The sequence below is a fragment of the Triturus cristatus genome, chromosome 4_1, assembly GCF_964204655.1.
Source record: "Triturus cristatus chromosome 4_1, aTriCri1.1, whole genome shotgun sequence".
NCBI lineage: Eukaryota > Metazoa > Chordata > Amphibia > Caudata > Salamandridae > Triturus > Triturus cristatus.
The window spans coordinates 31,321,342-31,339,745 of record NC_140585.1 but is presented as its reverse complement, the minus strand read 5'-3'; the positions used below and the strand labels follow the sequence as shown (position 1 = coordinate 31,339,745).

General features: G+C 47.1%; 1 protein-coding gene across 9 annotated transcripts in view; it reads left to right on the top strand.

Annotated features, from left to right (window-relative positions):
- The window catches only part of ZDHHC5 (zDHHC palmitoyltransferase 5), a 493,091-nt gene extending 483,832 nt beyond the window's left edge, over positions 1–9,259 (top strand). For all 9 annotated transcript variants that reach the window (XM_085651402.1, XM_085651403.1, XM_085651397.1 and 6 more), the window contains one exon: positions 7,954–9,259. In XM_085651402.1, coding sequence (XP_085507528.1) covers positions 7,954–8,143 — 190 coding nt within the window. In that variant the 3' untranslated portion in view covers positions 8,144–9,259. The remainder of the gene's footprint in view (positions 1–7,953) is intronic.
- Positions 9,260–18,404: the final 9,145 nt, after the last annotated feature.

Sequence of the window (18,404 nt, the reverse complement as noted above, 5' to 3'; positions counted from 1 at the left end):
AACCGAAAACGACTTGGTTAACAAAAAAGCAGGGATTTATAAAATGTTCAAAGTGCAAAGCATGTAAGCACGGTGTGAATACTGAAAAGTATGCACCAGGCTTAAACAAACAAATGCAAACAATAAGAGGAAAATTCTCATGCAAAACCGAGTATGCTGTCTACGTGCTCCAATGCCCTTGTGGCTTGAGGTACGTTGGCAGCACTATTCTGGAAGTACACAAGAGAGTGTTATAACACCTAAGAGCAATCAAAAATGACGACAGATCATATCCTGTCGCACGACATTTTGAGAAATTCCACAATAAGCGACCAGATGGTCTCACATATTTTGTGATAGACGCAGTAGAGAAGAATCCCAGGGGAGGTAACAGGGAAAAACAGTTAAGGAGGTTGGAGTCACGATACATTATCAAATTGAATTCGAAGCAGCCAGATGGTTTGAATGTCGAAGAGGATTTGTACACTCATCTAGGTTAATGAAATTTGAACTAATGTTCCTAGCCAAAAACTTCGGTTATATAAAGTTTTCCACGTGGAGTATTCACGAAAGCTGTATCAAGGCATCACACAGGCATAATGGCTCGTTTGAGAGAAAGCCTTAAAATGTTATCCAATATGGATATGGTCATAGGCCCACTTGGGCACTAGTGACGTAGTGCAATTGATTTGATTCATTTGACTCATTGGTTTGGTTGACGGACTAATGAAATGGATTTTGGAGAAGATATCATCACTGTTGATACTATTTTAGTTTATAATGAAATTATATTGTGATGAAATGATCGGCTTCGTGACAAATATATGTAACAACTACTCAAAAAGCCCACTTGGGCAATACGCACATTGCAAATGTACTATTTATTCATTATTATTACGGATGACAGAGTATTTATTTGTTTTTCAGTACCAAATCTTGCTGATTTTCTATTCACGTGTAATAGTATGCAATTCATATTGAAAACTACGAGTCTGTCTTCCAATACACTTGCATTGTAGTTGTTTGGTCACGTGGAGAACACAAAGTTTAAAATGGCTGTAAAAACTTTACTTCGCGTCAGTGAACAAGGGTGCTGCGCACTCGAAACGCGTTTGACGGATGGCTGACTGAGGAATAAAAGCAATTTTCGACCACACACGGCTTCGTTTTTCTTCCGTATTCAGAGGAGAAAAATTGGTTTGATTGACAGAAACCGGCTTCCGTGCGGTTCCTTGCAACGAAGCAACTCTCGATTAGGTGGAGGCACTTCATTAACGGAAGACTCAAAGGCATATATATATATATATATATATATATATATATATATATATATATATATATATATATATATATATATAATTTTTTCCTCATACCAATGCAGCTCCCAATAGGAGGCTAAACAATGTAATTACACACATAAAGACTATATTTGCCAATATATGAAAACACAAGAGGGCAAGTAGCACTTGAACTCTGTTTTTTAATGAGTAAAGCACTCATAAAGAGCAAACTGCAAATAAAGTACACATTGTTAGCCTACAGGCTGCATTGTAAACCAATAGCATAGAAAATTAAAGCATTTTCAACAAAAACTGGCACCGTGCCTTTAAGGCAGCCATGACCCCTAGCTTCACATCATGCCTCAGGGGTGGCAGTTAGGTCAGTTGTTCTTTCTGGCTCCTTCTTTCAGGACCCTGGATTCACAGCTCTCTACTTTTTTTACTTTTCTGTCTAAATTATCTTGTTTTATTGTGGTTTTCTTGACTTCACTCAACGTCTTTTGATAATTGAGTGAGATTTGAACCATTTTTTTGTTACAGAAAGACCTTTTTTTCTGTCAAAAATGCCTTCTTTGTTCGATCCTTGCCCTGCCTGTGACAAAAAGGCCAAGCCGGACACACACAATTGTGAATCACACTCTCCAGCGGCCTGTCAACACTGCAGGAAGTTGTATAAAAGGACCATCGAGGACAGGGAGAGAATCACTCTTTATGACCTCTTAGAAAGAGGTAGATCTCCTGTAAAGACAAAGAAAAGGGCGCGTTCGACGTTGAGGAGCAAGGTCCCGATATGTTCCCCTTCGGCGTCGGGCTCAACGTCAAAGGTACTGGTGGCGGGATCGTCGGCGAGGGATTTGGCGCAGGAGCGCCGCTCTTCAACTTCTAAAGCCAAGTCTCTATCGGTGTTGGAACAGCGTCCGGCATCGAGAGAAGATCCTCCGCCTTCGACTCTACAGCGACGATCGACGTCAAGACACAGATATCAACGCCGAGACGTAAGTCATCATCTGAGATGTTGAGGCCAAAGTCGACGTCTCAGCGCAGATCGCCGTCGAAGCAGAGATCGTCGGATGTCCTATCGTCTACGTTGAGGCAGGGGCTCCCCGTCAGCGTCAGCAAGACACTCGACATCGAGACAGCAGTCTCCGTCGGTTTCACAGCCGACGTCGAAACACAGTCCTCCATTGAAGGAAAGGTGCTCGACATCGAGGCACAGCCCTCCATCACAGCGAAGACTGTCGACGTCGAGGCACAGCCCTCCATCGAATAGAAGACTATCGACGTCGAGGCGCCACTCGACGTCGAGCCACATCCCTCCGTCGAAGCGAGCACGATCGACGTCGAGACAGGAATATCCGTCGAGGCGGCACTCGACGTCAAGGCACAGCCCTCCGTCGAAGAGCAGAAGATCCAGATCGATGTCGAGATGCGGGTCTCCGTCGAAGCAGTCAACGTCAAGACACATACCTTCAAGATTCCCATGCCTGTTCAGAAGACTACCTCTTCGGTCATTTTTGAGACTTTGAATCAGAAGGTGTCCTCTCGTCCATTACTGCCTCTGGTACCGGGTCTACTCAAGCCAGTTATGGACATATTTTCTTATGCCTGCCACTCTCAAGATCGCACCGGCGAGAATTCTAAAAAAGTATCGTCTGTCGGACGAGGATCCCTCCTTTTTGAACTCGGATCCAAAATCGGACTCTTTGTGGCTGCCGCCAAAAAGACCCACTTACTGGCCTCCTCGTCTACAGTAGAACCAGACAAGGACAGCAAAACACAAGACTCATGTGGGGGAAAAGTATGTGGCACTTCCGCATCCATGCTTAAAGTCTCCAGTGCTTCAGCTCTATTGGAGCGTTATGATAGAGCGTTATGGAACTCGCGACAGCGTTTTTCAGGTAAGCTACCCAAGGAAGACCGTAAGGACTTCGAAGAAGTTTTACAGGAGTGCAGCTTTGTGGCGAACCAAGTCATTAGTGCTGCAGCGGATAGAGCTACACTCTCAGCACGCTCCTACGCCCACGGAATCTGTGCCAGAAGATCTTCATGGCTTCGCCTTACAACTCTGAAGCCAGAGGCGCAGTCCCGGATTCTCAACCTGCCATTTTCCGGGACATCGTTGTTTGGCTCGCACACCGATGACGAGATGGCACAGATGAAGACCGAGCTAGATACCCTGAAGACGGTAGGGCTGGAGAAAAAAGAATTTCGTCGTTTTTACCGCAATACTGATCGCCGATCTTTCCAACAGAGGCTACAAACCCCTCATTGGCAAAAGAATCAAAACCAGCTGGGCCAGCAGAAATCGCAGTACCAAATCCGGCGATCCAACAGGGGAAGAGGAGGAACCGTCAGTCCTCTACCTCGATGAAACCTCCATCCAAGCAATGAGTTTCTGCTTCCTCCAGTACCTTGCAACGCTCCAGTAGGAGGAAGTGTTGCAAATCATCTTCAAGAGTGGCGAGCCATCACAAAATATCAGTGGGTGCTGGCTACACTGCAAAATGGGTACGCTCTACGTTTCCGACGTCGTCCTGCCTCGATCCCTCCAGTAACATCAAGCTACCAGATCAACATGCTACAGAGGGAAGTAGGCATCCTTCTCCAAAAGTCAGTCATAGAGAAGGTCCCACAGTTGCAAAGAGGTCGGGGAGTGTATTCCAGATACTTCCTGGTAAAGAAAAAAGGTCAGAAGTCGGAATACAGACCCATTTTGGATCTGCGAGCACGCAAGTCCATCAAACGAGAAAAATTTCACATGCTGGCTATCCATGAAATATATCCTCACCTCCGCAAAGGGGATTGGATTTGTTCGCTGGATCTGCAAGATGCCTATTTTCATATACCGATAAATCAGCATCACCGGCAATATCTACGATTCATGGTAGGAACATCCCACTATCAATTCAAAGTGCTGCACTTAGGACTGAAATCAGCTCCGCGGGTATTCACGAAGTGCATGGCAGTGGTGGCAGCTGCTCTGCGGCTCAGAAGCATCTTCGTCTACTCTTATTTGGACGATTGGTTGCTGAAGGGCTCCTCTCCCCAGACTGTGAGGAACATTTCCAGCAGTGTCTAGGGCTCTGTCAAAAACTGGGCCTACACGTGAACTACCAGAAGTCGACACAGCAACCCACTCGAACAATCCACTACCTGGGGGACGCTGATAGACTCCGAGTGAGGAAAAGGGTTTCCTTCGGAGGAGAGACAATTATCCCTCATTCACAAAGGCAGACAGATTTAAAAAAGATACCTGTCGTCGGTACGTCAGATCGCCTCTTTGCTAGGATCGATGACGTCCTGCATTTTTCTGGTGCCCAATGCCAGATTAAAAATGCGTCCCCTGCAGCAGGATCTGGAGGACAAATAGGATCAACGGTCTTCTCGCTGGGAAGACAAAATCTGTCTATCACACGCAGCCAAAGCATCCATTCCGTGGTGGATGAAGAGGGACAATCTGGAAGTAGGAGTTCCGTTCCATCAAACTCCTCCCTCTCAGTCTCTGATCACAGACGCTTCACTACAAGGATGGGGAGCCCACATGGGCTCTCTCCAGACGCAAGGTCTATGGTCCTCAAAAGAACAATTATACCATATAAACATGCTGGAGCTCAGGGCTGTTCATCTTGCTCTCAAGGCTTTCCTCCCTTCGATTCAGACGAGTTCCATCCTAGTACAGACAATACCACCACAATGTACTACCTGAACAAGCGGGGGGAACTCGCTCGAGGACCCTGTCATTGGAGGCGCAGTCCCTTTGGCACTGGCTACTAGCGATGAAGCTATCCATCACAGCAGTTCACCTGCAGAATTCTCAAGCGGATGCCCTCAGTCGCCACTTCGAAGAACAGCAGGACTGGGTTCTCAACGATGAAGTGGTCGACGTCTTCCAGGCTTGAGGCTGTCCATGCATAGACCTGTTCGCGGACGAAGAAAACACAAAATGGCGAGTCTGAGCCACAAGGTACTACCAACCAGGATCGACAGGGAATCTCCTTTTGATCAGCTGGTCAGGGGCATTTGTGTACGCCTTTCCACCCCTGCCTCTCATCCCGAATGTGGTGAACAAGCTGTCACACTCGGACACCACGATGATACTGATTGCTCCAGACTGGCCGAGGCAGTGGTGGTACCCGGACCTTCTACATATGTCCGTGAAGCCGTGCAGACCGGACCTGCTGTCCAAGATGAACGGGAGGATTCATCACCCCAACCTTCCATCACTGAACTTGGCAGTATGGCTCCTGAGGTCCTCCAGTATGGACATCTAGGCCTACCTCAAGACTGCATGTTCATATTGAAAGAAGCAAGGAGACCTTCGACAAGGCACTCTTATGCTTGTACAGACAATTCGCAGGGTGTGAAAGGCAAATGGCGCTATCAACAAAAATTGCACAGAATCCAATATATGAAAGTCAAATTGACAGCGGTGCAAACAACAGTGGGAACAACACCCAAAACCCACAAGGCTCAATACAAGATTGATAAAGATGCAAGAAAAAAAGAGTTGAGGCCTCTCTCCTGTACTCGGGATGTTGGAAGCCGAATGAGTTGGTGACTAATTACGTTAAGCAGACGGTTTTGGATTACACGTTTTGGGCGATCGGATATCAGTTATATCTATATTAGCATATCACCTTGGGTATATTCAACTTAAACCTGGTTATTTGGACGGCCAGCTTATGATTGAGCAGCTTTTTTACAATTGGTATTAGAAAATAGGATCATTTTCCAGTTATACCAGATTGGCAGTTCATCAAATAATTGAGCCCTGAGGAAGTCGTATGGGATAATTCCCTCGAAACGACGAAACGCGTTGGGGAGTGGAAGAACTTCGCTAATAAATTAAGAAGAATGGAAGCTTTGTGCTGTATTTGATTGTTTTGAACTATGCATTTATTTCAATAGCGTGTGCATCAACTCTTTTTTTCTTGCATCTTATGCTTGTAAATGGAAGCGTTTTTACATATGGTGTGTGCAAAATAATTGTAGTCTCACCAAGGGGCAGGAGAAAGTAGTCTTGCCCTATTTGCTTTACCTAGCCAGAGCAGGTTTAAAATTCTCATCCACTAAGGTGCACCTGGCTGCCATTACGGCGTACAGGCGTTCTCCTTCTCAACCCTCGTTCTTTCAGTTGCAGGTGGTTAAGGATTTTCTGCAGGGTCTTAAGAAGGTCTACCCTCCGGTCCGACCTCCTTCACCTCCTTGGGAGCTGAACTTGGTACTGTCAAAATTGATGGGTCCACCCTTTGAGCCTATCCACAAAGCAACCTTGCAACACCTTACGTGGCAGGTAGCTTTCTTGATGGCTATCACCTCAGCTCGTAGGGTGAGTGAGATACAGGCTCTCTGTTCAAAAGAGCCCTACTTGGTCTTCCATCTCAATAGGGTAGTCCTCAGAACACATCCTTCCTTCTGAAGGTGGTATCCGATTTTCATGTAAATTAAACCATTTCTCTTCCGACCTTTTTCCCCAATCCCTTCACTCCAGCTGAGAGGCCTCTACATTCTTTGGAACTTAAAAGGGTCTTGAAGTTTTATCTGGACAGGTCGAAGCCATTGAGAAAGTCTGACCGTCTCTTTATTAATTATGGTTCGGTCAGGACAGGTTTCTCAGCATCAAAGCGGTCCATCTCTAGATGGATAGTCTCATGCATCAAATTGGCTTACCAGTTAGCACAGAAGCCTCTTTTGTCAGCTCCCAAAGCTCATTCCACGAGAGGAAAAGCAGCTACAACTGTTTTTCTCAATAATGTACCGCTCTCTGAGATCTGTACATCAGCCACTTGGAGATCAGTGCATACATTTACAAGACACTACTGTCTTGACTCCGATATTAGAGCGGACACTCAAGTAGGTCAGACCTCCTTGAGGAATCTGTTCCAACAGCTGATTTTTCGGTTGTTATTTGGGTCACTTTGTTTCTCATTTGCCTGCAGGTGGAAGGTGGGCTTGCTATTCTATTCAGTGCTTATGACTATTGATGAGTATCCCCTGGAAGAGAAGGATAAGTTGCTTACCTGTAATCCTAGTTCTCTTCCAGGGGTATCCTCATCAAAGTCATAAGCAACCCACCCACCTCCCCAGGCAAATTAGATTTTTTTTCTGAAGGTATAAAGGATATCTTTGTGCCATGACCTTCAGGGTTATGCAAAGAACAACTGACCTAACTGTCACCCCTGAGGCATGATGGGAAGCTAGGGATCATGGCTGCCTTAAAGGCACGGTGCCAGTTTTTGTTGAAAATGCTTTAATTTTCTATGCTATTGGTCTCCAATGCAGTCTGTAGGCTAACAATGTGTACTTTATTTGCAGTTTGCTCTTTATGCGTGCTTTACTCATTAAAAAACAGAGTTCAAGTGCTACTTGCCCTCTTGTGTTTTTATATATTTGCAAATATAGTCTGTGTGTAATTACATCGTTTAGCCTCCTATTGGGAGCTGCATTGTATGAGAAGAAAATGATATATATATATAGAGCTGTATACATACGATTTCCATATATAATTATTATTTCCGGGGTCCCCGCACATGGGCGGGAATATTCAGTGCTTCTGACTTTGAAGAGGATACCCCTGGAAGAGAACTAGGATTACAGGTAAGTAACTTATCCTTATATCCCATAAAGTGCTTAGTATTCTTTCTCAAATGACTTTGCTGGTCCCACTACTGACATGTACCTTCTCTCTCTTCAGGGATGAGATTCAGATGAAGGCCTCGTACAGCAAATCCAACGGGCAGCCTAAGAACCTTGGCCGTGCTGCCTCCCCATCACCTCCTCCTGGACAGGCTCCCCTGAGCCCCACTCGTGGCAGCAGTGGAAACAGCGGCGGAGTGAAGAAGGTCTCCGGAGTGGGTGGAACAACATATGAGATTTCTGTATGAGATCCACCTTTCTTCAAGTGACAGCAGTGCAGAGACCCAGGCTGCATTGGAAGAGAAGCACGCTCCACCAGTCAGAAGCCAGGAGATTGGTCACCTGCATGTACATTTGTAACCAGTCGCTAAGCAAAGCAGACAATCCTTCGGTGGGGCGCACTTGTCTGCAAGGGAGGGAGTGGAAAGCTGCTCTCTGGTCACAGTGAGACTAGTCAGACTTATTAAGCAGCTAGGTTCTACCGGCTACAAAAGCTTTCCCACGGGAACGAAAAAACAGCAAACCACTTTGTGCAGCATTGCTCACCACCAATTTTTTTAATTATTTTTATTAATATTTTGTGAGTTCGGACTTCCCCTCCCCTTCCCATCATTTTCCTTAATTTCAGGTGTGTACATATCTATTTTATCTCTAAAATTACCAGTATGTGGTGGGAGGGTACATCCTGCCATAATCGCCACTTCTACCTGTTCGGGTATTTATGGTGGGATAGCACTGCTGTCAGTGGACATCACACACTCCCTTGCCCAGTGTTCCCAGCATGAGACTTAACCTTTGGTCGGGTCTTGTCACCTCTTTCTGGTCATTTGGGGGTATTGGTTTCCACCAGCTTAACCCCCGTTCTGGGTCCAGAAAGTAGAGTCTGGTAGGAAGCTGTTCATGAAGAGCACAATCCTCCTACCAGTTTGTCATTTTGTGGCAGAAATAACTTCCCTTCCACATCTGCTCATAGGTACTGTGAGCATTGTCTCTGGGGAAACGATACTCTGAAAGAGGGGCATGAGGTGCGTGCAGCAGCCTGAGCTATCCCCATGCACAGACACGTAAAACTTTAAAAGGCCATAAGAAAAGTCCCCTGACCAGTCTATATTTCACTCCCTTGATGTAAGCTTAAAGCGATGAAAACAGACTGTAAATGTATGTATTAAACTGGAACAAACAGCAATACGCTTCTTGCCAGATGCCAAAAATAACAGAACGCCAGGAAGAGATAACAGTTAAGAGGTGGTGGTATAGGTGAACGATCTCCAGCAAATGGGACGGGAGTTATTTTTTATTATAAGTATCCATTTTAAACCAACAAAAGAAATTAAAATGAAAAAATATATATGTATAAAAAGAGACTATTCTGTTGCTGTATTGATTTTCTAGTGAGCAAATGTGCGGGAGATGATCAGCGACAAGTGTGTGTTGTTGTTTATTGAAAGCCGAACGACTGACGAAAACAAATCCCACTTAATGTCTTATCCTAGTAAAGTGCCCAGCATCTTCAGCCCTGGTCATCCGCTTGTGCCCAAGTAGAGATCAGCATTCTCTTTAGACGTAGTGTGTACTCATCGCGCATTACAGAGTATCATAGGATGAGTGATGCCCTTCATAATGGAGGATAGAGAAAGCACTGGAGAGTAGGCACACATCATGGGGAGTACATAGGTAGGCCGTCTCCAGTTAAGGTGGATAAGCCACATGGTGGGCTAGTTGCACAGAGGTGGGTGGGCCGGGCCAGGGAGGATGTAAAGCAGAAGCAAGCGATTTGAGGGTGGTGTTTGAGGCTCCTCAGTAGCTGACAAATGACACCTTGCTGAAATGTTTAATAGAAGTCATACAGCACTTGTCAGAAGGGTTTTGTGTCTGGCATGGCTCAGCTGGATGGAGTGCTTCACCATTGCAAAGTAGCAGAAACGCCACCTCACATCTTTCTTTTTTTTCCTTCCAGCACTTACTGCATTTCAGACCGGCTCTTGGGCTAGCACATGCAGTGTGAACAGTCCCAGATGTCTTGATTGTGGTTGTTAATCATGGTGGTTGCTCCTGTGTACTGCCTAGTAGATCATGTTTGACTGTGTTGCAGATGGCTTGAGGCAGCCAGTAGAATTTCATGAGTTTCATTTTCCTGTTGAATTGCCGCAGAACTTGTTATGAAGATAGTTCTATGGGACACCGACCAGTACACTGCTGCACCTATCGAGATGATATGGGTCCAGTGCCTGTGCGGCTGCTTTGCAGTCATCCTCTGGCAGATCAGGTGCAGTTAATGCCAGGCAAACTTTTTCTTGTGTAGAATGTGAGTCCTAAAGCTAAGGTTGGTTTCAAATGTAGAAGCGCATGGATTTGGTGCTTTTAACAAGTGGCAGTGTGAAGCGGTTCACTTTCTGCTCGTCGAACAACACATCTGATCCTTGGTTAGATCTTCCTTAGACAAGGGCCTACGTCGTATCTGAGTTTTGTTTCAAATGCATTCTTGTTCACAAATAGGCCACAAAACATTCTTAGTGGGGCTTAGTGGACCATCCAGTCCTATAACAAGCTGGGTATCAGCTACGTCGGTGATACAGCGCAGTGTTTCCCCAACTTTTTAGAACCACGACCCAATGGTTAGAACGGCAAACTTTTGCGACCTACCTAGCATTACTAGACATGAGGGAGGCAATTTTTTTAATGTAATAAAGCATCATGTGGTAGCGCTATCATTTACAGGCAGCAGTTTTTACATTGAAATGGTCACTAAATGTGCTCAGACATAGTTTAATGATGAAACTATATAGCACACAAATGAAAATGTTTGGAAATTGGGTTTCTGTGAATATTTATCATTTGTGCATCACTTAGTAAAGTGCCTTGATTTGTTTTGATCCTATTGAAATCTGTCTCCATCACACATTAGGAAAGCAAAACATTTTGCTTTCCTAAGTCCTGAATGTGTACAGTTCATTTAAAAATGGCTTCCTTCAGCCTTTCCTTTCACTCTCTCTGTCACATAATTCCCTTTCCTTTATCGGACTGCAGAATGCGAGGAGTTTCTAAACACCAGTCTCCATAGTAAACAAATAAGCAGTCATTTGTCAGACATTTGACCTCTGTCTTTGAAGCGCAGCATGTTACAAGATAAATACAGAATTTAAAAGCATTTTTTTGTATTGCTTAGACTTTTGCAACCCACAAAAAACAGTGTGTCGCAACCCACAGTTTGGGAAACTCTGGTCTAATGGTACAATAGCAGGACGACGTTTTAACCCCTTGAGATCTCTCCTGATACATACCCGAAGCAGAAAACCAGTTGTGCTACAACTGTTACACAACCCACTGAGCAGTATCTGAACGAGATACGTTTTAGGGTGCGATCAATCGTGTGAGAAGTTACAGGTACAACCAGTGAAACCCCAACCGGACTTTTATTAAGAAATACCACTTATAAACACTTGAACACAAGGGATGCATTTAAAATATTTATTTTAAAACTGAAACCCTAGTCTAATGTATCTGCCATAAATTGTAACAATGGGGACAGATATGGCAATACCACACTAAAAAACGGAGTACTGTAGGGATTGAAGTACCTATTGAGCATGCTAAAACTGTTAATTTTCACTCGACATAGTAATTGTAATCACTCCTACAATTTGTTTGTGTTCATTATATTCAGCCTGCCTCTGTAGCTGCAAACATTCCTACCCAAGCCCTTTTGAATTGATCTCTGAAAGCAAAAATAGGGGGAAAAAACAATTACATTAAATCAGACACCATAAAACAAAGAACAATATAATTGTGATTTCCCTACAGGGGTAAGTAAGACAATGTCCATCCCCTTCTTTTGGGTGATTATTAAATGGGTACAGAGCAATGATCCCTCTAATTTCTTTCCTCTGTGTGCGGCAGTGGAGGGTCTCTGTGCGCTGCAACCATGGCTATGTGCGCCAGGAACCACACCGCGCGTGTGCGCGGCGCCAAATGTCACTCAGAACGTTTACTTTAATAAGTGAAAAGATGGTGCATTTTCACACATACAGTGCCACAATAAGTGTCTTAAAGGCAGTTTCCAAATTGGATAAACACGCCATGACATGAATTGGTTACACAGGCAAGTACACTTCAAGTTTAGAAAAGCACAAGACTTAAACGTTGGTACCATCATAAGATTTTAATAAATATTCTTAACTTGAGCACTGTTAATTGGGTGGGGAAATGTTGGGAGCCTATACAATATCACATAAACAATAAGGGAGACATGTCAAGTGGCATCACTAGAGGGGTGACAGGGTTGCTTCTCACAGCGATCTTTGGCATTTTTCCAGTGGTAATAAACTAGATCTAGGTCAACTTTCCCGTTCAGGAGGTAGGCCTTTCTCCTCATCAGCATATCCAAATGCTTCTGCTCTAGTCTATTCCTCAATTTACTCTTGATAGTATTCATGAGGCTGAATCCTCGTTCACAATCTGCACTAGATGCTTGAAACGTTGCGCAGACATCAACAAGCTGAGACACCACACTATACTGAGCAGCATTGCGTACAGTGAAATTCACCATGTCTTGAAAGGTGGTAAATAACCCACCCTTTACATGTTCTGCCACCACATATTTATAGTCTCTGTATTGTCGAACAACATCTTCTGGTGTTTCGCAATCACCCAGGACCGAGACATTTTCATACTTTTCTACAAGTCTTTGTATATTCTCAGTCCCAAAATCAAAATGTGATTGTGCGGCCATTGCCTGGATTTCAAAACTTGCCCATTCTTTCAGCTCATCTTCAGGGAACCTTTTTTGCATGTGCTCACAAAGAAGGGAAACAAAAGACAAAATAGGCCCACTGTCAAACTCTTGCCTTTCCTTGTCCAACACCATCAGATCTCTTACATTGCTGCTCCAAAAGACAGTGTCCCCCAAATACTGTTGCTTAACTTGGTCAGTCTTTGCTCTTGCATACTGTGCAGCTTCAACAGTAGTCAGAGAACTTTTTTGGAATAGTTTGCACAAAGATGCAAATTCACCCAGAATGTCATTAAGTACTGCAAGTGAAATATGGTAGTTGGAGTTTGATAGCTTTTTATAACAATATTTAGCAACTGGATCATTCTTCTCAACTTTCTCATGCTCAAAGTACTTAAGAACAGCCTCGTAATTACGAATTAGTGCACCAACAGCAAAATGCCTTGAAAGCCACCGGACTTCATTCAGTGGTCGAAAAGAGACCACTTCACATTCAGTGACCGATGCAGTTTCATACAGCTTGGACTTCCTTGCAGGAGATCTGGAGAACACAGTGTAGACAGTCCTCAATAATGTCTCCATCTCTTTAACCATTGGAACCCTTTTCCAGGCATCATCAACTCCCAAATCTTCTCGATGGGCGACACAATGCTGCTCAACTAGATGAGGTATGGTTTGTTTAAGGCGAGTAGCAACACCATTATTCTTAACCAGCATCACGGACGCACCATCAGATGTGAACATGACCATTTTCATAAGGTCCAGTTCATTGGCAGTGTAGAAATCTTTCACAGCAGTAGTGATAGCCTCAGCATTACAACTAGTCAGCTTCACTATGCCCCCAAACTGTGTTTTGTGCTCTGTTGATGTTACTGGTCGGAACTTGAAGTACAGGATGAGCATTTTTGAAACAGAAATATCAGTGCTCTCATCAATTATCAATGTGTGATACAAAGCGTTACGAAGTTCTGCCATTGATTCACAGTGTATCACGCTATTGATGGCCTCAAGGAACTCAAAGGCATAGTTCTTGCTCCTCCAGCTGTCTGGTATCTTGACATACAAAGCTAGGTGGTCATGGATGTCTTGTACAGATAACGTTGAAGTATTCATCTTGACTGCCAGCAACACGTTGTTGATGAGAATCTTTATCTCTTCAGGCACAGATCTTTGGCGTTCAACTACTTCCATTCTATTTGCTTTGTCAGTGGCAGTTTCTCTCAGCATTGCCCGCACTCCATAACCAAACCTGGCAGCAGCACTTCTGTTTCTCAAGATCACCATGGCAGACTCGTGTACTTTGCTAAGTAGATGGCGTTTCATGTAATCCAGGTTCCAGCCATCACTCCATTTCTTCCCTGTGGAAAAGTCCCCAACAATTTTGGCTTCAGCACATGCTTTGCAAATCAAGCCCACGTCTGGACTGTATTGGAAAAGTTCCCCGAGTTGCACGTGAACCTTGCTTCGTGATTTCTGCATCTCAGCCTCCACAATTTCCTTCATCCACTCTTTCTTGAATACAAGGCAACATTTCTTCCTTTGTGGTGAAGCACTGCACTCTCCCAAAGTGACAGCTTTGCGCTTGAACATTTCCATGCCCGCCGGTTTGAACCTGCTGTGCCACAAAGCCTGCAAGATGAGGGAACATGGCTTACGTTGACGCCTAGCTCATGAATGCAATCCTTTATACTACAATGATCAAGATGCACCACAGTTTAACTCTACCAAACAATTGCCTCTTCTACTTGAACTCACGTACACCTGTGTGAATGAATGGGGTTGTGGCTGCGAAGCCTGCAACAGAAGAAAACATGGGTAAGTATATTATACTACAATGATCAAGATGCACCACAGTTTAACTCTACCAAACAACTACCTCTTCTGCTTGAACTCACGTACGCCAGTTTAAATATGTGGGGATCAGGCAGTGAAACCGGCAACAGAAGATGCACTACTTTAACTCTAGCAAACAATTACCTGTTTCTTCTGCCTGTACTCCCGTCTGCCTTTGCAATTGTATTCGTAGTACGGTCTCCCAAACCTGCAAAGGAAAAGGGGTGCAGATTGTGATTCTATTTACCCAGCAACCCCCAACCCAACGAGGAACGTACACAGAATTACCTTGTCTTTGTGGTTACTCGCACCTGACCACTCCTATCCAAATACCTTACAGACTGGAAACATGCAACTGAAGACAAGATAGTCAGCAAACGCTTGAAGAATCACAAACTATGAATAGGACCGGTCTAGAGACCCCAATAGGAAAAATGACCAAATAATTACGTAGGATTCCAGTCTAGGACAAACAGGCGTGTGCCAATGTGTTTCATTATTAGCATGATGTAAATTTCAAACATTAAAAGAGTAATTCAAAAAAAATAAACACACATGGGCACACAAAAACAAATACTCTAATTACTAATGATTTTAGTATTTTATATTGGAAGAGTTTGCCAAAAACGGGAACATGTAATGGGAAGGTTGGTGCTGCATCTCGGTGATTAACTTTTAAATAGTTAGTTTTCTTTCACAGTACAAGGCTCCTGCCAGGGCCAGAGTGGTTTCAGACCAGTCCCCATACAGTGCACACTAAGTGCAGTGAGTGGCCTCTCCCCCCCCAAGAAAATTAGGAATCAATGGTGCTTTCTACAACACATGTATCATTATATATTGACTGTTGGACCCGGCCTCGTGGCGTGGTCTTAACCCTCTTGGATTGTGCTCGTCCCCCGCACCGGCCTACACGGGCCGCCCTTTCAGGCCGCCAGGGACCCCTCCTCCCTTCGAGGCCCCCTTTGGATTGTACCCGTTTTCCTACACCCGCCTCAGCGGCCCCCTTTTCCAGGCCGCACAGGGACCCCTCATCCCTTCGGGGTCCCCCCTCATGCTTGCTCCACGCACCAGCCCACGCAGCCCGTCTCCCTCCGGCCTCGGCCCCAGCGAAGCCTAGACATCGAGGCACCAAGATCTGGCCAGAGGGCACCGCATGGCCACTTCACCACTCCCGGAGGAGGAGAGTTTCGATGGGACCCCCCACCGTCCCTCAACACCTAGGTGCGATCGTCCTCCGGCCTCCCCGGGCCTGGCGCCTCTCCCGCTGGGCGTCTGGCCTCTCCCAGCCCGGCCTCTCCGCCCCCCCAAGCGCAAGGGTCCGGACATCAAAGGGCTCCAGACTTATATCTGGGGCAACCCCGCAATGGGACAGTAGTTGTATCCCGGAGTCAAGAGCCCTGCTGATGGAATCGCGGCTGACCCTACGGAGAAGAACTCTTGCTTGAGACTATACCACGAGCCCTGCTGACTGCGTCACGGCTCCACCTTATTGAGACAAGGAACCTCACGGAACATCGGGGCCCTGCTGACGCTGTCGCGGCCCAACCTCGCTGAAACCTCCCTCGGAGCCCTGCTGACGTCGTCGCGGCTCGAGCTGAACTGAAACACCTTAAGAGCCCTGCTGACCTGGTCGCGGCTCGAACTCCACGAACTGATCGCCAGAGCCCTGCTGACGCTGTCGCGGCTCAACCACTCCGAGACCCAGAGTCCCTCCAGCTTGAGGATCAAGAACTGGGCCCAGGGTACTCTCGTACCAAGCTGCTACTAAAGACTGTCCCGCTATCCCGTCCCTACCCGAGACTTTGAGACTCTTGTGGATCCCTCGATCCCCCTTGTACATATCGATAACCGTAACTTCTTAGATGCTGATAAAGAACTGCTCGACTTGATAAACATCCTCGAGTCCTGTGTGGTGGTGTTACTGTGCTGGTACGTTATAGGAGAAGGACCTCTACTAGGAGGCTTCTCAGCAGCGCTCGGCTACTTCGTGCAGTGTGGGGGCCCCTCTGGGTGGTCTCTCCGACTCCCCCGAGGTCCGCCTTCCAACATTTGGTGGCCAGCGACGGGATCCGAGCCGAATGCAGATCGTACAAGCAAGTAACCCACTCGCTATCCATCCAGACAAACCGAGACCATGGAGTTCCAACCAGAACGATTGGAAGAGTACACGCACAAAGAGTTAAAACAGTTCTGCAAGGGCATTACGACCACCGGCCTAGGTACCAAGGAAGAGATGCAGAAAGCCCTGAGAACCTGGATAGAGTCCGAGGCGGGTCCCTCCCAGGGTGAAGGTCCCCTGCCCCTGAATGCAGCCACGCCACCAGCACCGACCCCAGTGAACGAAGGGAGAAACCGCCTGGAAACCGCCTCTCCGCGGAAGAAATACGAGAGCGGGAGAAGGTCCGGACCCATGAGCTAGAGCTCGCACGACTTCGGCTGGACGGCGAACTCCGGCTGGCCGAAAAGAAATGGGCCATGGAGCAGCTACAGCTACAAGAGGAGATAGAGGAGAAGAAACGGCATCGAGAACTAGAAGAGAAACGGCTGCAGGAGGAAATCGAAGAAAAGAAACGGCATCGAGAACTAGAAGAGAAAAGGCTGACCCTCGAATACGAGCGGGGCCTCAAAGAACTCGAACTCAAGGCCCAGAAGGGGGAGACCGGCACCCCCAGCAATAGAGACGCTCTGCCGCCCACCGAAGCCAAGGTCCATATTCCCAAGGATGTCGTCAAGGAGTACTATAAAAACGACGACATCCAGCAGTGATTCAAGGCGTACGAGGTGGCCATGACCTCCCATCGGGTACCCCGGAAGCATTGGGGTGCCGGCCTATGGGGTCGGTTCCTTAGCGAGGGCCGAGACACCCTGCTCCAGCTCCCGGAAGAGGTGATGACCTCGTACGACCATAAGAAGGAGGCCCTGCTCACCCGCTACGGACTAACCGCGGAAATGTACCGCGGAAATGTACCGCCAGCGTTTCAGAGACTGCAAGAAAATCCCCGGTACCACGTGGGTAGAGTATGTTGACTTCTTCAGCAGGGCCCTAGAAGGATGGATCAAGGGTAGCAAGGTCACCACCTACGGGCAGCTGGTCAACCTCATTATTTGGGAACACCTCTCCAACAACTGCTTCGTGGAGCTAAGACAACACCTCCTCGACAGCAAGCTGACCGAGCCGCGGAAGCTCGCCGCCGAGGCCGATCGATGGGTCAACACCCGAGTCCCCCGGAACCCGATGGGGGAGTACCAGCGAAACCACACCGGACGCCCCCCCCCCGCCAGCGCGGAGGAGGAGGGTCGAACCGGAATCTGGACATCCCAGCCGGGCCGCCCCGGAGTCCGCCTCGGGGGCCGCCTCAGCAACACCCCTCCCCGAGCCTAGCCCGAAGAGGGACGACGCCAGCCAAAACCGGACCCCGGCCCCCGATAACCTGCTACGGCTGCCAACAAACAGGACACTATGCCAGCGACCCTGCCTGCCCCATGAACCGACGAGGTGGGACCAGCGGGCCCCCGCCCCGACAACTGGCGGCTGCCGCCCTGGGAGAAGGGGAGGAAGAACCCCTCGACGGGGGGTCCACTGAGTGGGAGCCGGCGGCCATGTCCCTGGTCTGCCTGGGCAGCCGAGAAATGGTGCCCCGAACACCCATCCCGAGCAACACCCAGAAGTACCAACAGTGGGTCACTATCAATGGACGACGGGCCGAAGCCCTCCGTGACACCGGAGCCAGTGTCACTGCTGTCCGCTGCCACCTGGTGACCCCCGAACAGATCCTGCCAAATGTGCTATGCCCCGTCCGGACGGCCGACAACTGCGAAAGCATGTGCCAGATGGCCCAGATCCCCTTCGAATGGGGAGGGGTGACGGGCATGCTGAAGGTGACTGTCCGCGACGACGCTCAAGTGGACTGCCTCCTGGGGAACGCCCTAGAGAGTTCCCCCTGGGC